At 41.4% G+C, this 24831-nt stretch overlaps 2 protein-coding genes across 2 annotated transcripts; both read left to right on the forward strand.

Annotated features, from left to right (window-relative positions):
* The first annotated feature begins 10011 nt into the window (after nucleotides 1-10011).
* Nucleotides 10012-15180, forward strand: LOC106583184 (uncharacterized). The gene is made up of 5 exons (XM_014167085.2): nucleotides 10012-10382; nucleotides 11189-11376; nucleotides 11698-11798; nucleotides 14270-14416; nucleotides 14588-15180. Exons 1-5 carry the CDS (start codon nucleotides 10122-10124, stop codon nucleotides 14656-14658), a joined length of 768 nt encoding a protein of 255 aa, XP_014022560.1. The 5' UTR covers nucleotides 10012-10121; the 3' UTR covers nucleotides 14659-15180.
* A 1646-nt stretch (nucleotides 15181-16826) lies between these two features.
* On the forward strand, nucleotides 16827-22590 carry LOC106583183 (caveolin-3-like). The gene is made up of 2 exons (XM_014167084.2): nucleotides 16827-17079; nucleotides 21474-22590. Exons 1-2 carry the CDS (start codon nucleotides 16963-16965, stop codon nucleotides 21813-21815), a joined length of 459 nt encoding a protein of 152 aa, XP_014022559.1. The 5' UTR covers nucleotides 16827-16962; the 3' UTR covers nucleotides 21816-22590.
* Nucleotides 22591-24831: the final 2241 nt, after the last annotated feature.

A 24831-nucleotide genomic window follows, 5' to 3' on the forward strand; every position in this document is an offset into this window, starting at 1 on the left:
TCTTTTTTTGCTCAGTTTATATTCTGAAATAACATTTATGGACGTGTTTACTCATGTTTCCAATGAACAGGAAAAAAGGTATTGGAATACTTTCCTATTATAAAATTGTACAGCGGGAATGTAAAGCTTCTAATTTACTTTCTCTCATTAACACATTATTTAAATAAAGCATAATTACAAGAGTAACAACAATGGATTTATCTTTTCTAATAATTACAATAATTAAAACCATCTTACAGTGAAAAACTATATGTCATGTGCAAGTACATATCAATGCAAGGGATAAAAGGCAAAACTAGTATAAAACATCAAAAAAGCAACATGGAGATTTAGAAATGGAACCATCCACCATGAATCTGAGGGATGCCTTAAATGTCGTCTGTGCCTGTCGCCATGGAAATGCAGTGAGGCAGTAGGCAGGGACACATAGCAACAATGCTGGATGCAGTGCTGCAGTGCTGGATGCTAGGCTTTTGATCCAGTTTGGGAGAGCATAGAGCGAAAGAGAGAGAGGCCTGAACCTGCTCTTCACATTACATAGGCTGTGGGTCTCATTACCCACAGCCTATAGCTACAGACATACAGAGAGACAGAGCTTATTATCATCTGAATAAAGCCAGTGAAAAAGGATAGGCCAGCATGAGACTTCTCAGTGATTGAATCTACCTGACTACATATAGTGGCACAGTTCCAGTGAGAAAGAGATAGTGAATGTCCAATGGAAATCATTACTTAGTGACGTTAACGCTCTAGGAGTGATGACACTCATTTTATGACTGCTCTTAATCTGGATTGGGGCTCAGGGTGGATTCTTCCCAGCAAATAATGGCACATAGCATCGCCATAGAACAGGTGTATTTGCGTATTGTTATGTAACCTGCGTTGTATGACCGATCCATGAGTTAGTAAGAACAGGGAGGTAGATTCTCAAACACACACACCAGACCTGGGTTCAAATACAGTTGCAAGAAAAAGTTTTTGAACCCTCTGGAATTACCTGGATTTCTGCATTGATTACTCATAAAATGTGGTTTGATCTTCACCCCTTAAAATTAGTGGATTCGGCTATTTCAGTGACACCCGTTGCTGACAGGTGTATAAAATCGAGCACACGGCCATGCAATCTCCATAGACAAACATTGGCAGTAGAATGGCCTTACTGAAGAGCTCAGTAACTTTCAACTTGGAAACATCATAAGATGCCACCTTTCCAACAAGTCAGTTCGTCAAATTTCTGCCCTGCTAGAGCTTCTCCGCCCAACTATAAGTGCTGTTATTGTGAAGTGGAAACATCTAGGAGCAACAACGGCTCAGCCGAGGTGGTAGGCCACACAAGCTCACAGAACGGGCCGCCGAGTGCTGAAGCGCGTAGTGTGTAAAAATGGTCTGTCCTCAGTTGCAACACTTACTACAGAGTTCCAAACTGCCTCTGGAAGCAACGTCAGCACAATAACTGTTCATCGGGACATTCACAAAATGGGTTTCCATGGCCGAGCAGCCGCACAGAATCCTAAGATCATCATGTGCAATGCCAAGCGTCGGCTGGAGTGGTGTAAAGCTCGCAGCTATTGGATTCTGGAGCAGTGGAAATGTATTCTCTGATGAATCACACGTCACCGTCTGGCAGTCCGACAGACTAATCTGGGATTGGCGGATGCCAGGAGAACGCTACCTGCCCCACTGCATAATGCCAACTGTAAAGTTTGGTGGATGAGGAATAATGGTCTGGGGCTATTTTTCATGTTTCGGGCTAGGGAAATCTTAACTCTACAGCATACAATGACATTCTAGACAATTCTGTGCTTCCAACTTTGTGGCAACAGCCTGGGGAAGGCCCTTTCCTGTTTCAGCATGACAATGCCCCTGTGCACAAAGTGAGGTCCATACAGAAATGGTTTGTCGAGATCGGTGTGGAAGAACTTGACTGGCCTGCACAGAGCCCTGACCTCAGCCTCATCGAACACCTTTGGGATGAATTGGAACGCAGACTGTGAGCCAGGCCTAATTGCCCAACATCAGTGCCCGATCTCACTAATGCTCTTGTGGCTGAATTGAAGCAAATCCCCGCAGAAATGTTCCAACACCTAGTGGAAAGCCTTCCCAGAAGAGTGGGGGCTGTTATAGCAGCAACAGGGCAACAAACTCCATATTGATGCCCATGATTTTGGAATGAGATGTTCGACGAGCAAGTGTCCGCATACTTTTGGTCATGTAGTGTATTTCATCCGTTAAAACATGTTTAAATTATTTATTTAAAGGTAGACTCAGCGATATGACATAGATGCATTAAGTAAACAGCATAGTAGGTCAATTTCCGGAACAACTAAGAGTGTTGATCGCGAGGCACAACTTCTCCGCTGTTTTGGTGGCCTGGCTACCACACTGTACCAACGTGAAGTGAACCCGTGCACATGCGAAGATACTGTGTACGACGGTTTGAGAGTGTAGTCTTTCATCTCACTCATCTCAATATCTGCGGTGCTGCTTGTGGCAATGTCATTTCGCTGAGTCTATCTACCTTTATGTACATTATTTATTGAAATGTCTTTTAAAATGCCAGTCCGATGCATCCGGGGATCAGACACACACACTGGAGATCTACTAATGGGTCTAAAGGTTGGATAAAGCAGATGTTCCCCTTAAAGCACCCTGGGAATCCACTGTGCCAAAACTGGTAGGGGGTAATGTGCTAAGAGCAAATTCAGACAGAGTTGTCTATTTGAACCTGTAGTCAGCTGGAGGTCCTGGCCCAAAGCCCCTCTCTCTGATGATCTACAAAGATAACATAGAGTAGTGTCTGGCAAAGGTGAGGGCCACAAAGGGCTGCCTGCTAGCTTAGTAGTTGTATAATTCAATGTTTCTATCCACACATTACTTGATTACAGTGCTTTCAGAAAGTATTCACACCCATTGACTTTTTCCACATTTTGTTGTGTTAGTCTGAATTTAAAATTGATTAAAAATATATAATAATGTGTCACTGGCTTACACACAATACCCCATAATGTCAAAGTGTATTATTATTTTTTTTTAATGTTTACAAATTGATACAAAATAAAAGCTGAAATGTCTTGATTCAATAAGTACTCAACTTCTTTGTTATGGCAAGCCTAAATAACTTCAGGAATAAAAATGTGCTTAACAAGTCACATAACAAATTGCAGGGACTCACTCTGTATGCAATAATGGTGTTTAACATGATTTTTGAATGACTACCTCATCTCTGTACCCCTCACATACAATTATCTGTAAGATCCCTCAGTTGAGCAATGAATTTCAGACACAGATTCAACCACAAAGACCAGGGAGGTTTTCCAATGTTTCGCAAAGAAGGGTACCTATTGGTAGATGGGTAAAAAAAGAAGCAGACATTGAATATACTTTTGAGCATGGTGAAGTTATTAATTACACTTTGGATGGCGTATCAATACACCCAGTCTTTACACATATACAGGCGTCCTTCCTAACTCAGTTACCGGAGTGGAAGGGCACTCCGGGATTTCAGGGATTTCACCATGAGGCCAATGGTGACTTGAAAAAAGTTATAGTTTAACTTCTTAAAGTATAGGGGGCAGTATTTTCACGGCCGGATGAAAAACGTACCCAAATTAAACTTGTTACTACTCTGGCCCAGAAACTAGAATATGCATATTATTAGATTTGGATAGAAAATACTCTGAAGTTTCTAAAACGGTTTGAATGATGTCTGTGAGTATAACAGAACTCATATGGCTGGCAAAAACCTGAGAAAAATCCAACCAGGAAAGTCTGAGAATTGTAGTTCTTCTTTTGAATCTCTACCGAAACTACAGTGTCTGTGGGGTCATGTTGCACTTCCTAAGGCTTCCATTGGCTGTCAACAGCCTTCAGAAAGTTCTTTCAGCATTCTCCTGTCACTGGGCAGATAATAGTAGCTCAGTCAATCAGTGGACTGCCTGGGGACAAAGGGATTGGATATGCGCGATCCCGCGAGCGCCGTTCCTTCTTTTTCTTCTTGAATGAATATGCTATTGTCTGGTTGGAATATTAGCACATTTTTACGTTAAAAATACCATAAAGATTTATTTTAAACAACATTTGACATGCTTCTAAGAACGGTAATGGAACATTTTGACTTTTCGTCTTTGGTACCGCACTCGCGCGTTATGCCTTTGGATAGTGCTCTGAACGCACAAACAAAATGGTATTTGGACATAAATATGGATTATTTCGAACAAAAACAACATTTCTTGTGGAAGTAGCAGTCCTGGGAGTGCATTCTGACGAAGATCAGCAAAGGTAAGAGAATATTAATAATACTAATTCTGAGTTAAGTGACCCCGAACTTGGCGGGTGTCTGTATAGCTTGCTGTGATGGCTGAGGTCTGTACTCAGAATATTGAAAAATGTGCTTTCTCCGTAAAGCTATTTTAAAATCTGACACAGCGGTTGCATCCAGGAGTAGTCTATCTATAATTCTTTAAATAATTGTTATATATTTTGTCAACGTTTATGATGAGTATTTTTGTAAATTGATGTGCACATTCACTGTCCATTTTGGTGGGAATACATTTTCTGAACATCACGAGCCAATGTAAAATGCTGTTTTTGGATATAAATATGAACTTTATCGAACAAGACATACATGTATTGTATAACATGATGTCCTAGGAGTGTCATCTGATGAAGATCGTCAAAGGTTAGTGCTTCATTTAGCTGTGTTTTGGGTTTTTGTGACATATATCCTTGCTTGGAAAATGGCTGTGTTGTTATTTTTGTCTATGTACTCTCCTAACATAATCTAATGTTTTGCTTTCGCTGTAAAGCCTTTTTGAAATCGGACAATGTGGTTACATTAAGGAGAAGTGTATCTTTAAAATGGTGTAAAATAGTCGTATGTTTGAGAAATTGAAATTATGATATTTTTGCTATTTTGTATTTCGCGCCATGATATTTCACTGGCTGTTGAATAGTGTGGGACGGTCACGTCCCACCGAGGCCAGAGAAGTTAATTGCTGTGATAGGAGAAAACTGAGGATGGATCAACAACATTGTAGTTACTCCACAATACTAACCTAATTGACAGACTGAAAAGAAGGAAGCCTGTACAGAATAAAAATATTCCAAAGCATGCATCCTGTTTGCAAAAAAGCACTAAAGTAAAACTGCAAAAAATGTGGCAAAGCAATGAACTTTTATTCCTGAATACAAAGTGTAATGTTTGGAGCAAATACAATACAACACATTGCTGAGTACAACTCTCCATATTTTCAGTCATAGTGGTGGCTGCATCATGTTATGGGTATGCTTGTAATGGTTAAGGACTGGGTAGTTTTTAAAGATAAAAAAATTATGAAATCCTAGAGGAAAACCTGTTTCAGTCTACTTTCCACCAGACACTGGGAGATGAATTCACCTTTCAGCAGGACAATAATCTGAAACACAAATCGGCCAAATCTACACTGGAGTTGCTTACCAAGAAGACAGTAAATGTTCCTGAATGGCGGAGTTACAGTTTTGACTTAAATTTACTTGAAAATCTATGAAAAGACCTGAAAATGGTTGTCTAGCAATGATCAACAACCAATTTGACAGAGGTTGAAGAATTCTGAAAGGAATAATTGGCAAATGTTGCACAATCCAGGTGTGGAAAGCTCTTAGAGACTTACCCAGAAAGACTCACAGCTGTAATCGCTGCCAAAGGTGCTTCTACAAAGTATTGACTCGGGTGTGAATACTTATGTAAATTAGATATTTCTATATTTAATTTTCAATACATTTGCAACATTTCTGAAAAGCTTGTTTCACTTTGTCATTATGTGTTATTGTGTGTAGATAGGTGACATTTAAAAAATATATATATTTTGAATTCAGTCTGTAACTCGACTAAATGTGGAATAAGTCAAGGGGTATGAATACTTTATGAAGGCACTGTATATGATATGACAGATTAACAAAGCCACGGTGGCTTGAGTTACGCTACATAATTTCTGTTGTGTGATAAAGAGCAGGCACATCTCTATCTCTGTCTGTGCGGCTCACCCACCAAGATGCCTGGTACACTCCATCACCATGATTTCACCACACATCAATCATCCCATCCAGTCTCAAAACCCTACCCCAGAACGGCTGCTGTAAAACCAATCCACCCATCAAGACACTCCATTCAGTACACTATATCACCAAGTCGAAGCTTATTTGATGATGATTGTTGTCTGTATATTTATCTACACTTTGACTCAAGTCTGCAATAAGCAGCAATGGGTAGTGGTACAGTACAGCAGACAAAGATGTGTGAGGAAACTAATTCTAATTCACCCTGCATGTTTGGCAATAATGTTTCATAGGCTTCTAAATAGACAAATGCAGAGTACAAAGTCTTGGCCAGCAGAGAGCGCTATAAAGACAAACGTTCTATCTCACTTTCAATGGCTCTATTACAAGGCTTTGAACAGGCTGCTTGCTGGCTCTCCATGTCTGCAGACTGAAGGGCATACTGCGTCAGCTCCGTCTCCTGTGCTGTTCAACCAGGCGATGACAACAAAATCACATCACATCCATGTGAATCATGCTGGGTGTGGATCTATTGAAGCAATTCAATGTCTGACACTTGTATATGCCCTGCGATACACTAGATGACCAAAAGTATGTGGACACCTGCTCAATGAACATCTCATTCCAAAATCATAGGCATTAATATGAAGTTGGTCCCCCTTTGCTGCTATAACAGCCTCCACTCTTCTGGGAGGGCTTTACATTAAATGTTGGAACATTGCTGCAGGGACTTGCTTCCATTCAGCCACAAGAGCATTAGTGAGGCCGGGCACCGATGTTGGGCGATCAAATCAAATGAAATGTATTTATATAGCCCTTCTTACATCAGCTGATATCTCAAGGAGCTGTACAGAAACCCAGCCTAAAACCCCAAACAGCAAGCAATGCAGGTGTAGAAGCACGGTGGCTAGGAAAAACTCCCTAGAAAGGCCAAAACCTAGGAAGAAACCTAGAGAGGAACCAGGCTATGAGGGGTGGCCAGTCCTCTTCTGGCTGTGCTGGGTGGAGATTATAACAGAACATGGCCAACATGTTAAAATGTTCATAGATGACCAGCAGGGTCAAATAATAATAATCATAGTAGTTGTAGAGGGTGCAACAAGTCAGCAACTCAAGAGTAAGTGTCAGTTGGCTTTTTCATAGCTGATCTTTGAGAGTATCTCTACCGCTCCTGCTGTCTCTAGAGAGTTGAAAACAGCAGGTCTGGGACAGGTAGAACGTCCGGTGAACAGGTCAGGGTTCCAGCAGGTCTGGGACAGCAGGTCTGGGACAGGTAGCACGTCCGGTGAACAGGTCAGGGTTTCAGCAGGTCTGGGACAGCAGGTCTGGGACAGGTAGCACGTCCGGTGAACAGGTCAGGGTTCCATAGCCGCAGGCAGAACAGTTGAAACTGGAGCAGCAGCACGGCCAGGTGGCCTGGGGACAGCAGGGAGTCATCATGCCAGGTAGTCCTGAGGCATGGTCCTAGGGCTCAGGTCCTCCGAGAGAGAGAAAGAAAGAAAGAAAGAGAGAAAGAGAGAATTAGAGAGAGAATATTTAAATTCACACAGGACACCGGATAAGACAAGAGAAATACTCCAGATGTAACAGACTGACCCTAGCCCCCCGACATAAGCTTTTGCAGCATAAATACTGGAGGCTGAGACAGGAGGGGTTGAGAGTCACTGTGGTTCTGTTGAGTTTATGGACCCAGTTTTCCCATCTCGAGGCCATAATACCCACTTTATAATACCCACTTTATAATACCCACTTTAAAATACCTACTTTATAATACCCACTTTAAAATACCCACTTTAAAATACCCACTTTATAATACCCACTTTAAAATACCCACTTTATAATACCCACTTTATAATACCCACTTTATAATACCCACTTTAAAATACCCACTTTATAATACCCACTTTATAATACCCACTTTATAATACCCACTTTATAATACCCACTTTATAATACCCACTTTAAAATACCCACTTTCTAATACCCACTTTTTAATACCCACTTTATAATACCCACTTTAAAATACCCACTTTATAATACCCACTTTATAATACCCACTTTATAATACCCACTTTAAAATACCCACTTTATAATACCCACTTTATAATACCCACTTTTTAATACCCACTTTATAATACCCACTTTAAAATACCCACTTTATAATACCCACTTTATAATACCCACTTTAAAATACCCACTTTCTAATACCCACTTTTTAATACCCACTTTATAATACCCACTTTAAAATACCCACTTTATAATACCCACTTTATAATACCCACTTTATAATACCCACTTTATAATACCCACTTTAAAATACCCACTTTAAAATACCCACTTTATAATACCCACTTTATAATACCCACTTTTTAATACCCACTTTATAATACCCACTTTATAATACCCACTTTAAAATACCCACTTTATAATACCCACTTTATAATACCCACTATAGGAGGGGTCAGGAGACACCGTGGCCCCATCCGATGAAACCCCCGGACAGGGCCAAACAGGCAGGATATAACCCCACCCACTTTGCCAAAGCACAGCCCCACACCACAAAGCACAGCCCCCACACCACACACCACGCGATTAGACCTGGCTCGCAGTCTACATTCCAATTCATCCCAAAGGTGTTCGATGGGGCTGAGGTCAGGGCTCTGTGCAGGCCAGTCAAGTTCTTCCACAACGAACTTGACAAACCATTTTTGTATGGACCTCACTTTGTGCACAGGGGCATTGTCATGCTGAAAAAGAAAGGGCCTTCCCCAAACTGTTGCCACCAAGTTTGAAGCACAGAATCATCTAGAATGTCATTGTATGCTGTAGCGTTAAGATTTCCCTTCACTGGAACTAAGGGGCCTAGCCCGAACCATGAAAAACAACCCCAGACCATTATTTCTCCTCCACCAACCTTTACAGTTGGCACTATGCATTGGGGAAGGTAGCGTTCTCCTGGCATCCGCCAATCCCAGATTCTTCCTTCAGACTGCCAGATGGTGAAGCATAATTAATCACTCCAGTGAATGCTTTTCCCCTGCTCCAGAGTCAAATGGCGGTGAGCTTTACACCACTCCAGCCATCACTTGGCATTGCGCATGGTGATCTTAGGCTTGTGTGCGGCTGCTCGGCCATGACAACCCATTTTATGAAGCTTCCGACAAACAGTTTTTGTGCTGACGTTGCTTCCAGAGGTAGTATGGAACTCGGAAGTGAGTGTTGCCACTGAGTACAGACGATTTTTATGCGCTTCAGCACTTGGCGGTCCCGTTCTGTGAGCTTGTGTGGCCTACCACTTTGCGGCTGAGCCGTTGTAGTTCCTTGACTTTTCCACTTCACAATAACAGCACTTACAGTTGACCGGGGCAGCTCTAGCAGTGCAGAAATTTGACAAACTGACTTGTTGGAAAGGTGGCATCCTATGATGGTGCCACGTTGAAAGTAACTGAGCTCTTCAGTAAGGCCATTCTACTGCCAATGTTTTTCTATGGATATTGCATGGCTGTGTGCTCGATTTTATATACTTGTCAGCAATGGGTGTGGCTGAAATAGTCAAATCCACTAATTTGAAGGGGTGTCCCCATTATTTTGTATATATATAGTGTATATCATTGTCTCACTATGTATTTTGTGTCTTAAAATACGGCAAAATATGTTTTACAGGACGAAGCAGCATTACCAACATCATTGTAATTAGCACAGTGTTATCAATGGACTCAAATCAACACGTGTGCCTCAGATATTTTTTTTATATAATTCGCTCATTTTACTCTGTCAATTACAATGTGGAGGACAGCTCCTACTTTAGGAAAGTTCTCACACAGGTCAAAATTAGCTCCTTCATTTGACCTGTCAGTTGTAGAATGTCATACGTTATGGGCCTGTGAAAGCCAATTTGGGAATTCCACATTGAGGGAGTATGCACAGACGCAGTCACCAGTCCACTATGTCCCACTGGGGTGTCAGCGACTGGGCTGCTGGGGTGAGAGGAGTAGGATTGGTCTATGGTGGTCAACCTCCAGAGCGACCCCCGCCTTCATCCTCTGTCCCAGCCCAGTGAAGGTGCATGCCTCTGAGACACACACACCATGGCCACGGGACATACGCCAGCCAAGACCAGGCTAGACCTGGAGGACATAGTGGAGCAGGAGACTCCTCTGTGGGTCCCACCCCTGGGGATTCCTCCAGACAGATACACAGCAGAGGGACTACTGGAGGAAGTAGTCGAGGTAGAGGCAGAGGAACCAGCCCAGGAGGATGACTCTGTTTCACTCTCCATCTCTATCCACAGTTACACCAGGCCTCTGGTGAAGGACAGGGACCCAAGGGGAGTCAACAAGTGTCTAAAGGTAACTGACACACACGGCTGCACAGCCCGGTAAACAGCGAGTTAAAGTGAAGGTTTATACAGACAGAGAGCACTCTGTGGGAGATAAAAGCACTGCGTGTGCTTGCAAATACTCCACATACCACACATCCCCTGTCTGTTGACTTCCAGATAGGGGAAGGGGAGGTTAAAACACAGGGATGATATAAGAGAGAGAGACAGTATAATCACGTATTGATGTTCTGAGATCCTCTGGAAATGTTATGGTTGAGATAGGGAAGGATTTGGGTTACCTAAATAGAGCTCTCAGTACGACATGAGCCTTTAATGGTAAACTTGTTAGATAATGTCTATACAATGCATACAATGTTCAGTGGTATGGATTAACTGGCTAGGATTTTATTGAGATGAGCACTCATGTATCTCAAACCCCATAACTTTAATGGTAGACTGGACATACATCTGAAGGCAATAGAGAGGGAGATCTGGCATCCAACAAAGTGGAATCTGATGTTGAAAACTGGTGTGCTGAGCGATGCTGACCTCATGTGGACACAGTTTGAACTAAACTTTGTTTTTCATCTCGCACCGTGACCATATTATAAGTAATGATTCAGTCCCATTGTAATGTGGTTATTGCAGTGAGTGTGATTAAGTTCATGTCTGTGGCTTCTCTGCATCACATTAAATAAATAAAAAATAAAAAGTATTTGAGAACCTCCCAACCTCCTTATTCTGACCATCCCTATACATAGAACTTCACTAAAGTCCCATTCTAAAGAGAGCTCCCACCAGGCCATGCCCTGATTGTACTCTGTGTCTCCTGGGGTGACGTTTGAGGACATGATAGCCGAGCCCCCCTCGGTGCGGAGCTTCGATAAGGTGTGGCTGTGGAGCCACGCCCTGTTTGAAGTGTCCCGTCTCTGGTGCTACCGGCTCATCTCCCTCCTCCTGGCTGTGCCCGTCTCTCTGGTAGCAGGGATCCTCTTCGCTGTCCTCAGCTGCCTACACATCTGGTGGGTCCTCTCACCTTTGACCTCCTCTGATGTGGTCCATTCAATGTCTTCAGTTGGTGCTTGATGGAGTTGAATGATGCGCCTGTTGTTTCAGTGCATTGTGTATAGTATAAACTTGCTTTAAAAGATATTGCACTGGCCTGTTAATGCTCAATCTGTCTGTCTGTCTGTCTGTCTGTCTGTCTGTCTGTCTGTCTGTCTGTCTGTCTGTCTGTCTGTCTGTCTGTCTGTCTGTCTGTCTGTCTGTCTGTCTGTCTGTCTGTCTGTCTGTCTGTCTGTCTGTCTGTCTGTCTGTCTGTCTGTCCGTCCATCCATCCCCAGGCTGATCATGCCCTGTATGCAGCTCTTCCTGATCAACATGCACTGGGTTCAGACCGTGTGGAGTAGTTTGTTAAACATCGCCATCACTCCCTTCTTTAAGAGTATGGGAAAGTGCTGTGGTAGCATCAACGTCCGACTAGCCAGGGACTGATGTTGGGCTTTGCCACCTTCTATGGGAGTGTGGAGGGATGGTGGAGGGAGGGTGGAGGGAAGGAGGGAGGGAGGGTGGAGGGAGTGGGCTGGGCTGAAGCACACTACATTGGCACTGGTTGTTTGCAGTCATGTCTTATTCTCAAAGAAAAAACTACTTTGCAACCTTTACTCTGCAAAGGACGAATTTTGAAAAGTAGAACTTGTCATATTTATTTAGTAAATCTGTTAAATTATATTACACAGTATCTAAAAATGATATAATTTATGTTTTTATTTTAGTACAAAATACAAATTTAGAACTATTATTGGTTCATTGGAGTCAGTTTCATCTCTAAACCATAGCTTGATAAAACAGAAGGAGCTACTGACTTGTCTCTGGAGCCTAAATAGACTTAGGCAATTATAGCTGCCCCAGCAATTCAAATTATGTAAACTTTAAAAGCACTGCACAGCTGTTGTGAGATGTTAATGCACTCTACCGTACTAATCATTGGTATTTCTGACCCTTAGCATGCATACACTACCATTTTCTGGAGCTAAGAGCTGTGCAAAGATACAGCAGGGGAAAGGGCCAAACTTATGAAGCAACTATTTTTGTGATACAGTTCATTTTCAATGGAAATTGCAGTGAACCTTGCCTATACCACAGGGATACATTCTTCAACTTCTCTGGGATTGTAAGAAACCCTTTTAAGTTGTCTGGTGGACCGTACTGTTCAGTAAAGAAGTCAACATCAATGTCAAAACATCTAGGAGTCTTAGACAATCAATTTCACTCCCATGAGGTCTATCTGTGGGGGTGCCATCTGTCTGTCTGTCTGTCTCAGTCTGTCAGTCAGGACCCACTGCAGTTTACAGCATTGACACACACAGGAGACACAGGCATGCCCTCCGTGGCAATCAGGGATCTATTTCTGTCCCTCCTCCTTCTCCGTGCCTCGACCCCCAGCCCACCAGACCCCAGACCACACTCTGATCCCATTCCACCACTCCCCTTTCCTCTCTCCTACCCCCTATTTCCATCTCTCCCACTCTCTGTCTCTCTGCCCAAAGGGAACTGGTACAGGGAACATGATCAAGCCACTGCTCTTCCCTAAAGAAACACTTCAGTTGACTCAATACAGTATTTGTAGCATTCTACTAGACAGCAGTCTGTTGATGGAGATAAATTGCAACAGGCTTACAATAGTGATACACTGCTATTACTGTTGCTTGCTTAGCTAACGCTTCTTTTTCCTCCTCTCCTTCCTCCCTCTTTTCCATATCATCATAATGTATCTATGGTCTTGTTTATGCAACAAGTAAATATAGGATGAAATGACTGATCATGACAACTGTAAGGAATCCTAAATCAGATGATACATTTATTTTGAGAGAGTATTGCGTTTTATAGGGGTATGTAAGCAGTTAGACAGAGCTGACACTGTAAATCATGAAAGATCCCAGTTTAAATAATTTTTTGTGCATTGGTGTCATCATCTCAACATAATATGCATGTGAGAGGGACCAAAATTGTTTCTGTTCTACTATGGGACATATTGGTAGTGGTATATAGTGTATACGTTTATTTTTCATATTAGGAGGTCAAATCTGCTTACTCATCTTTAACTAGTTAATCAAAACATTTGTATTTCAATCAAATGTATTTATAAGGCCCTTTTTACATCAGCCGATGTCACAAAGTGCTATACAGATAAGTGCTACACCGGATAAGACAGGAGAAATACTCCAGATATAACAGACTGACCCGAGCCCCCCGACATAAACTTTTGCAGCATAAATACTGGAGGCTGAGACAGGAGGGGTCGAGAGTCACTGTGGTTCTGTTGGTTTATGGACCCAGTTTTCCCATCTCGAGGGCATAATACCCACTTTATAATACCCACTTTATAATACCCACTTTATAATACCCACTTTAAAATACCCACTTTATAATACCCACTTTAAAATACCCACTTTACAATACCCACATTACAATACCCACTTTATAATACCCACTTTATAATACCCACTTTAAAATACCCACTTTATAATATCCACTTTATAATACCCACTTTAAAATACCCACTTTATAATACCCACTTTATAATACCCACTTTATAATACCCACTTTAAAATACCCACTTTATAATACCCACTTTAAAATACCCACTTTATAATACCCACTTTAAAATACCCACTTTATAATACCCACTTTATAATGCCCACTTTAAAATACCCACTTTATAATACCCACTTTAAAATACCACTAAAACTCATGATGTCCATAAGAAGTAGAGATTATTTGTGCGGGCTTATAATACAGAATAGATACAAAATGCACTGGTGAGTTAGTTGATCTTTTAAGGATGATAAATAATACAAATAATAATAAAGGCTTATGCGAAGTCAATGACATGCTCTTGCTTTCTTCATACAGAATGCATGCCATCAAAGAGGTGGATCCCTAGCATCTATCACCTACAGTACAATGACGAGTTTGAGCATGCTCTTTCCCTGGTAGAAGATGGATGTGCCTGGGTTGACGGGAGCCATGGGATAAAACACCCAATTTCTTGTCTCCAAAGTACTATAATTTAATATTGATTTTGATTTGTCAATGAAATCAGCTACTACTAACTAGGGTTGCAAAATTCTAGGAAAATTGAATGAATTCCCTGGTTTTCCAGATGTTCTATGGTTCCACTTGTTCTGTTCTGTCTTGCCCTGAGACTCACAAGGACATTCTCCTCTGCAGATAAAACAGGCTTTGATGACATCAGCTGTTCCAGTAAAGTCAACACCGCCAACACTCTCCTTGCGAGATAGATACTTCGTACTTCATAGTGTAGAGGAGTCTAAACAGAGAGTGCAAAGGGATTTTGCCAATACTCTGATTTTCTTTTGCACACAAACTGTTTTGAGTTGACTTTAAGTCGAATACTTAGAGACAATATCATAAAGGGTGATTGCTACAGAGACATACATAATCATACATTGATTCAACTGTGTTGAATTGTATTTTTTTTATTGTATTATTTTGTCTGGTTTTGCATTGGAATTGCCACTGTAGTGTTGTGGAAGCTATCTTTAAAATACAGCACCAACCATTTAGGTACATTAAAACATTTAAATGTAAATAATAATAATAATTAAAGGTTTGATTCCCTTATAATCCCATTTCAAAACGAACTGTATATTTACAAACATATACAGTTATTCTCAATACTTAATCTAAAAGGGCATATAGCCTATATCCATTATATCTGGAATATCAAGGTGGAATTGTCGTGTCCTGTACATCCCTCATTGCTTCCTTGCCTATCTTTTTAATAAAAACTTTCAGCATCACCCTGTCTCAGCATGATCAACTTATACCACTGTGAAATAAACAGTGGTTACCTCAATCAGCAGCACTTTTATTAGTAGTATCTATTCATATTTTATTGATGATTATTTATGAACATTATTATTACGTTTTACAGTAACTAGTCTTGCCAAAATACATTGGCACTGACTCACTACTATGTGCTGTCCAGCTATATGCCATAGGTCAATGAAATACTTTATAGTGGACGTATTGAGACAGTGACACACTGCACAGTGTTCTCCCACCAGTGAGGCTTGACTCATAAATGAAAACGTCATTTTATTTTTTATTCTAATTGCTCGCTGTACAGCCCATAGAATTTGTTAATAGACATAAAGGAAGTTGTATAATATGTCACTGACAGCTTGTTAACTGTAACATTTTCAATGTCAGCGGTAGTTTATCAATATAAAGCTGGACAAGATTCTCAATAAAATATTTTTTTTATCACAGTGGGTGACAGCTTACTGATGACTGAAAATGAGCACCTCAACAGGGCATTTGCCTACAGGGCTAGCTGAAACTCATTGACATTGTATATTGATGGTCAGTTCACGGCTGAACTGCACATCATCCGTTGCTTATTAAAAGTAATTACATTCCAAAAGATGCATATGTAAAGTGCATGTTTCTAATTGTTAATGTAGGTATGCGTCAACACCTGCTGAACTATAGTATGCTTTATTGTGCTTTCATCAATACATGGATGAGTAGAGGTGGACGAGTTTTACTTCAATGACCGGTGAGGATACAGAGAGAGGATCACGTTCACCTTTTATGAATGAAGGGAAGCGGTAAAGACACCAAGCTGGGATTACAACATAAACCTTGTGTTAGTGACCAGAGGGCTGAGGACTGTTACATAGTCAAACAACATTCAATGACTTTTGGCCTCTATAAAAACAAAAACAAATCATACAACAACAACACATGGATGAATGATGAATGATCTGGTAAATCCAATATGTATCAATTAAGTATCTTGTTTTGAAAATGTTCTATGCATTCACATATACTTTGTTGACTAAGCATAATACAGTGGATTTCTGTTTATGACAAAGTCCTACATTCTTCCTGTCTGGAAGTTGTTGGTCAGTGGGGATGGTACTGTAGTGAACTGTTGGTGTTAGTGGGAGCAGGAGTAGGAGAGTCGTCACTGCATCACCCTAGAGTGGAAATTCATGCTACCATGTAAGCCCTGCCCTGCTGACCCCACAGCCCAGTGTGAAATTTGACACGGCTATGGGGTCCCCTTTAAGACATGCTTTTGCTGTGTGTGTGTGTGTGTGTGTGTGTGTGTGTGTGTGTGTGTGTGTGTGTGTGTGTGTGTGTGTGTGTGTGTGTGTGTGTGTGTGTGTGTGTGTGTGTGTGTGTGTGTGTGTGTGTGTGTGTGAGAGAGAGAGTGTGGGTGTGTGGGTGTGTGAGTCTAGGTGTGTGTGTGTGTGTGTGTGTGTGTGTGTGTGTGTGTGTGTGTGTGTGTGTGTGTGTGTGTGTGTGTGTGTGTGTGTGTGTGTGTGTGAGAGAGAGTGTGGGTGTGTGGGTGTGTGCATGAATGTGTGTGTTTGTGTGTGCGCATGTGGGGGCAGCAGCTGTCCACTGTAATTTCAGCCGTGTCGTCACAGTAGTAACAGGGAGGATCAGTGTGACTGAGGGGGCTGCCTGCAGTCTGCTTCAGTGGGTTCACACTCACTGTCCTCTGCCCCAGCCCTCCACGCCCCACTACTCTCCCTGCCTCTGCCCCAGCCCAGGCCCACGGCCCCACCATGGCCGACCAGTACCAGTACAACACCAACGAGGAGAAATTTGTGAAAGACAGCCACACCAAGGAGATCGACCTGATCAACAGAGACCCTAAATTGATCAATGAGGATGTGATCAAGGTAGGTAAACCATGACAACACCACCCACTCACACACACACTGAATCTACAGGTTGAACTCTTTTTACCTCAAGTAAGGAAAGACAAGTTTTAAACCTTTAAAATTAAGTCTAATGTCTAAACTTAAAGCCAACACTGTACACTTCAGTATGTTGCTGTGTTGCTGCCATGAAGGTCCCAAAATAGTCCCAGGCCTATTCCTGGGTGCCCCAGCACGGCCCCAGCACGGCACCCAGGGTTTATTTCTGGAATGGGGCTAAAGGGCTGTGACAGACAGGGATATTATGAGGTGGTTTCTTTTCAGAGCTTTATCGCTGCTTTTCCTGTGTTTGTCGTCATGTTTACATACAGTAATATCTATCATGCGCTACATTTCCCCAGAGCTCAGGAGAGCGTGGAAGAAGATAGTCTACTGCCTGGCTAAACAGGGTGTATGGAAAAACGTTTATAGACTTGATTGAGTCATCTGTTAAGTATAGCATGTACAGTGGGGTCAGAAATTATTGATGAAGATGAGCAATAATGACTGTATAAAATAAAAAACATAAATACTGAACTATATTGTATGCAAATCATTTTTTGGGGGGAAATTATATTATTTTATACTAATATAATTGCTCAGAGAAGGTAATGTATTTTTTCTCAAAAAGGTAGGGGTCAAAATTGTTACCCCTAAAGATTTGTATAAATAAATTAATCAAAAGTTTAGTATTTGGTCTCATATTCCTAGCATGCAATGACTGCATCAAACTTGTTGGATGCATTTACAGTTCATCTTGGTTATGTTTCAGATTATTTTGTGCTCAATATAAATTAATGTTAAATAATGTATTGAGTCATTTTGGAGTGACATTTTTTCTAAATAAGAGTAAACCATGTATCTAAACACTTCTCCATTAATGTGGATGCTACTACGATTACAGATAATCATGAAAGAGTCGTGAATAATGATGAGTGAGAAAATTACAGAGGGTCAAAGATTGTAATGTACCCCCAAGACATGCTAACCTTTCCTGTTATTGGTAATGGTTAGCATGTCTTGGGGGTGTGATCTTTGACCGTCTGTGTTATTCACGATTCCTTCAGGATTATCTGTAGTCATGGTAGCACCCACATTAATGTAGAAGTGTTTAGAAACCTATTATTTACAATAAAAGTGACTCCAGAATGACACAATACATTATTTAGCATTTCTATAGTGCACAAAATTATCTAAAACCCAATCCAAATGAACTTCAAATGCATCCAAAAAGTTTGTAGAGTCACAAGCTTGACGTAGTCACCGCATGCTAGGAATATGGGACCAAATACTAAACTTTTGACTACTTTATTTCTAAAAATCTTTCGGGGTGTCAATATTTTTGAGAGAAATATTTTATATATTTGTATAGAGAAAAAAAGTATGACTTGTTAAACATTTTCTTTCAGCGTATACTATAGCTCAGTATTTTCATGACTTACAGTGGCTTGCAAAAGGATTCACCCCTTGGCATTTTTCCTATTTTGTCGTTAAAATATATTTTGGGGGGGGTTGTATGATTTGATTTACACAACATGCTTACCACTTTGATTCACCCTTACCACTTTGATTCACCCTATTCACCCTCCACCCAAAGTATTGACTTTGGGTGGAGGGTGAATAGTTATGCAGGCTCAAGTTTTCTGTTTTTTTTGTCTTATTTCTTGTTTGTTTCACAATAAAAAAGACAAAAAAACAGAAAACTAGAGCCTGCATAACTATTCACCCTCCAACCAAAGTCAATACTTTGTAGAGCCACCATTTGCAGCAATTACAGCTGCAAGTCTCTTGGGGTATGTCTCTATAAGCTTGGCACATCTAACAACTGGGAATTTTGTCCATCCTTCAAGGCAAAACTGTTCCAGCTCCTTCAAGTTGGATGGATTCCGCTGGTGTACAGCAATATTTAAGTCATACCACAGGCTCTCAATTGGATTGAGGTCTGGGCTTTGACTAGGCCATTCCAATACATTTAAATGTTTCCTCTTAAACCACTCGAGTGTTGCTTTAGCAGTATGCTTAGGGTCATTGTCCTGCTGGAAGGTGAACCTCCATCCCAGTCTCAAATCTCTGGAAGACTGAAACAGGTTTCTCTCAAGAATTTCCCTGTATTTAGCACCATCCATCATTCCTTCAATTCTGACCAGTTTCCCAGTCCCTGCCGATGAAAAACATCCCCACAGCATGATGCTGCCACCACCATGCTTCACTGTGGGGATGGTGCTCTCGGGGTGATGAGAGGTGTTGGGTTTGCACCAGACATAGAATTTTTCCTTGATGGCCAAAAAGCTGAATTTTAGTCTCATCTGACCAGAGTACCTTCTTCCATATGTTTGGGGAGTCTCCCACATGCCTTTTGGCAAACACCAAAGTGTTGGCTTTTTTTTTCTTTAATAAGCAATGTTTTTTTCTGGCCACTCTTCCATTAAGCCCAGCTCTGTGGAGTGTATGGCTTAAAGTGGACAGATACTCCAATCGCCGCTGTGGAGCTTTGCAGCTCCTTCAGGGTTATCTTTGGTCTCTTTGTTGCCTCTCTGATTAATGCCCTCATTGCCTGGTCCCATGAGTTTTGGTGGGCGGCCCTCTCTTGGCAGGTTTGTTGTGGTGCCATATTCTTTCACATTTTTTATAATGGATTTAATGGTGCTCTGTGGGATGCGCAAAGTTTCTGATATTTTTTATAACCCAACCCTGATCTGTACTTCTCCACAACTTTGTCCCTGACCTATTTGGAAAGCTCCTTGGTCTTCATGGTGCCGCTTGCTTGGTGGTGTGCCTTGCTTAGTGGTGTTGCAGATTCTGGGGCCTTTCAGAACAGGTGTATATATACTGAGATTATGTGACAGATCATGTGACACTTAGATTGCACACAGGTGGACTTTATTTAACTAATTATGTGACTTCTGAAGGTAATTGGTTGCACCAGATCTTATTTAGGGGCTTCATAGCAAAGGGGGTGAATACATATGCACGCACCACTTTTCAGTTTGGAAAGCATGCCTACAACCAATTTTAAAGTTGTGTTAATTAAAATGAATAGACTGTGATTCAGTAGTAATATTTCAAATTCTAGAAAAAGGTTTACATCTGTTAGGCATCTGTTGAGTGTAACAAGTTAATTACCATTCAGATGTCTATGCAACAGTGAGCCAGGATTTTGTAAGGACCAGGTGTTGGATACTGAATACAACAAGCAATTACAAACTGGGCCATCATAGACATGCATTTTACGTGAAGAAACTCTGGGTTTCCAGAAACTTTATCCAAATCGTCCTCTGAGAAAAGTTTGGACTATGCATATTCATCAATAGTGCGAAACTGTGGGACATTTTGAGCTAATTTTTTAGATAAATGCAAAGTAACAAACAATACCATATGAGGGTGAAAGTTGACATCACTCATAACTAAACAAAGATATAGGCCCCTTTTCGGTACACAACACAATGACGTCACGCACTGACTTTTGGAGGCAGAATGAAAGCCATCACCATCTGCGTCCATTCAACATAGACCGCATTTACATACTGTAGTTATTACTTCTAAACAAAACAAGTTTTTGGGGTTCTCATACGCTTACAATGTTGTTTTGGTTATTGCTTGAGCAGTTGCTAAGAGTATATTTAGTTGTGATCTTTACCAAATACCTATTTTGGATTCAGTAGTTAACGCTCATTGATATAGTCTGTAGCAAAGTTAGCAAAGGGTATGTTTACTGGTTGAAGTTTAAGTGTTGTTTAGTTTTTTTTAACGTATAATGCAGTTGATGGGCAATGATGACACACACATTATAATAAGCAGGTCATTCATACAAGCTTTACAATCCAATCATAATCCAAGGTAGTGTGAAATGCACTCATAAGCAACATGTAAATGGAGGCTTTTTTGCTAGCGGTCTATAAGAACTCCCTGTGTCCCTCGTGTGGCAATGTTTGCACAGTACACAGTACAGATTTAAGGGTGGTATAGGTCCTAGGTATAGTTGTGTTTATTTCATCCACTATGTATCCCAGGCACTACTAATGATAACAGTAATATCATTAAGTCACAATAACGCATGTCTTTTGCATAATCATAACAATTGATTTGTGAGGAAACTGGGCAGGGATTCAATCAAGGGTGCACTGTTGCGAAGCGCATTGCTCTTGACTTTAAAAGGGAATTTACACTTGTACCGACATTCACAGCATTTACCATGACTTTTCCGTGAATATTAAGAAAATTACCGTTGAAAGGCATATTGTCAACAGTGCAAGGGGTTTATTGACAACAAGTCGTTGATTAAATCATGGCCCTGGTGTTAGGTACTCAGAAAACACTAGACTTCCTTTCATCAGTGAGAATTCACTAACGTCGTCCATGGTATTCCTTCCCTGCAGGTAGAGTTTGAGGATGTAATCGCAGAGCCCGACGGCACACACAGTCTGGATGGGGTGTGGAAGCTCAGCTACACCACCTTCACCGTGTCCAAGTACTGGTGCTACCGCATCCTCTCAGCCATCTTCGGCATCCCCGTGGCTCTGCTCTGGGGCTTCCTCTTCGCCTGCATCTCGTTCTGTCATATCTGGGCCGTGGTGCCCTGCATCAAGAGCTGCCTGATCGAGTCACAGTGCATCAGTCGTATCTACTCCCTCTGCATCCAGACCTTCTGTGACCCCTTCTTTGAAGCCCTGGGCAAGATCTTCAGTAGTGTGAAAGTGGCCCTGCGCAAAGAGGTCTAGACACTCACACCAGAGGTAGCTGGTGAGGGGAGGACGGCTCATAATAATGAATGGAATGGAGTCAATGGAATGAATCAAACACATGGAAACCATGTTTTTAATGTGTTTGAGACCATTCCATTATTCTGTTCCAGCCATTACTGTAAGCCTGTCCTCCCCATTTAAAGTGTCACCAGCCACCACTGACTCACACCCACCACAGTGTTTACATGTGTTTGGATGAAATGTTGCACCCTTTTTATATGCCAGACCAGATGACCAGTCCTGGTGTCCTCATATTTCCCAAGACAACCCCCGTTACCCTCACCCCGCCCGAAACCCTGGGCCCCGACCCTGCCCGTCTTGCCCTTTGAGTCCTGACATGCTACGAGCAACCAGCGCCATTAGAGGCTCTGTGATAGCTGCAGCATGGTTGGGTGACAGCTCTGGCTCCGTTGGAAGGCAGAGAGCTGCCTGTTCATTGAGGGAATAGAGTGCTGGCAGCCATGGCATGAGCAGGACTAACATAGCGAATGTATCTTGAGATGCTGAGGACAGTGGCTTCTCGGTCACATGACATAAACACCCCAGTTACTCTAACAACATTGCAGCACCTGTAGGACAATACTGCCTATAAAGGGCTCTCCAACCCTATTCCTGAAGAGCTGCCATCCTGTAGGTTTCCGCTCCAACCGTAATCTAGCACACCTGATTCTAATAATTAGCTGGTTGATAAGCTGAATCAGGTTAGTTCCAACTAGGGTTGGAGCGAAAACCTACAGGAGGGTAATTCACAGGAACAGGGTTGGAGAGCCCAATTCTGAATTAATATACAGTATATTAAACAGTCAGATGTGTGTGTTTGTGTGTGTGTGTGTGTGTGTGTGTGTGTGTGTGTGTGTGTGTGTGTGTGTGTGTGTGTGTGTGTGTGTGTGTGTGTGTGTGTGTGTGTGTGTGTGTATTGTGTGCCTGCTGATAAACTAGTTGATGTTGTACAATAGAAAATAGAATTGTAGTGCTTCAACAAGATTATATCACCTTTTACAGAATCAATAAGAAGCATTTTCTCTACTGAATAATTTTGATTAAACACATTCTAAATTGTAAATTTTGCTTCACATTTCTTTCACATAAGCTACCAATAACTTGACTGTGTGGCTGTTGAAACTGTAAGAATGTTAGAAAGAAAGATGACTCAGGTTTTAAAATGATAAGTGGAATTTTCTATTTGCAGGTCCTACAATTCAGCCAAGTATGTGGCATCAGAGTGTATGCCAACTATCTCACTAAAGATATATACGACATTGGTATTATTGCATTTGTTTATATATTGATTGAGAAAGAGAAGTACAAATATCTGTTGTCGAATTATGATGAGTGGGGCCTAACCTAATCTGTGGGGAATTTGCTCTATCAGCATTTGCACATAATTATTTGATGGATAAGACTGTGGCTATAAATATTCCAGAGCAGTATTTGGGTTTCTTTGAATTGATATCACAGATTATTATTATTTCTAAACATTCACAAGAGTCTTGAGACCTTGAGACCACAGTACAATAGTGCAGTATCCTCTTGGCCTCTATAGATGTAGGATCTTAATTTGAACCAGTTTGCTACAGTAGTAAAATAATCCTGCAGGCAACAGGACATTTTAATTATTATGTGGATTATAATACATTTTTGTAGGGGTTGATAAACTTTTCGTAAGGGAAAATCAAGTCTGAGATTTTAAAGTGGAAATTACAAACTTATTTTTGTAACCAGGTGGACCAGTCATTCTCATTGGAAGGTAGGGATAGAAAAGCCATCTGAGAACCAGTGGTCTGGATCCAAACACGTAAGGCCATGCCTATAAAAGTAGCATTATCCCATCCCAAGTCTTTTTCCTATCTTTCTATGACATGTATGTATGTGCACAATAATAAAAATGTAAGATACAGAAGTTCAACATACTTTATGAGCTGGGTCGTTCCTACAATGTGGTGCCTTTTCTGTCCCCAGGAAATATCACTTATTATTTAGTGTAAAATGTGGATTCCAAAAGGCTTTAAGTAGAAGGTCAGTGTCCTTTACCTTAAAAACACAAAAATATGGATCTTGACAGGGAATTCTATGCATTTTGAACACTTTTTTTCAGTGGATATAGGTGTTTTTGACATGTCCCTGGGTGTTATCAAATCAAATCAAATCAAAGTTTATTTGTCACGTGCGCTGAATGCAACAGGTGTAGACCTTACAGTGAAATGCTTACTTACAGGCTCTAACCAATGGTGCAAAAAATGTGCTAGGTGAACAATAGGTAAGTAAAGAAATAAACAACAGTAAAAAGACAGGCTATATACAGTAGCGAGGCTATAAAAGTAGCGAGGCTACATACAGACACCGGTTAGTCAGGCTGATTGAGGTAGTATGTACATGTAGATATGGTTAAAGTGACTATGCATATATGATGAACAGAGAGTAGCAGCAGCGTAAAAAGAGGGGTTGGGGGGCACACAATGCAAATAGTCCGGGTAGCCATTTCATTACCTGTTCAGGAGTCTTATGGCTTGGAGGTAAAAACTGTTGAGAATCCTTTTTGTCCTAGACTTGGCACTCCGGTACCGCTTGCCATGCGGTAGTAAAGAGAACAGTCTATGACTGGGGTGGCTGGGGTCTTTGACAATTTTTAGGGCCTTCCTCTGACACCGCCTGGTGTAGAGGTCCTGGATGGCAGGCAGCTTAGCCCCAGTGATGTACTGGGCCGTACGCACTACCCTCTGTAGTGCCTTGGGGTCAGAGGCCGAGCAATTGCCGTACCAGGCAGTGATGCAACCAGTCAGGATGCTCTCGATGTTGCAGCTGTAGAACCTTTTGAGGATCTCAGAACCCATGCCAAATGTTTTTAGTTTCCTGAGGGGGAATAGGCTTTGTCGTTCCCTCTTCACGACTGTCTTGGTGTGTTGGACCATTCTATTCATCAACTTCCATGAGAAATATTAGCATTGAAATAATAATACATTTATTTTATAGTCCTAGTTAAATTCTCTATCAA

The sequence above is a fragment of the Salmo salar genome, chromosome ssa22 (genome assembly GCF_905237065.1).
Source record: "Salmo salar chromosome ssa22, Ssal_v3.1, whole genome shotgun sequence".
Taxonomy (NCBI): Eukaryota; Metazoa; Chordata; class Actinopteri; order Salmoniformes; family Salmonidae; genus Salmo; species Salmo salar.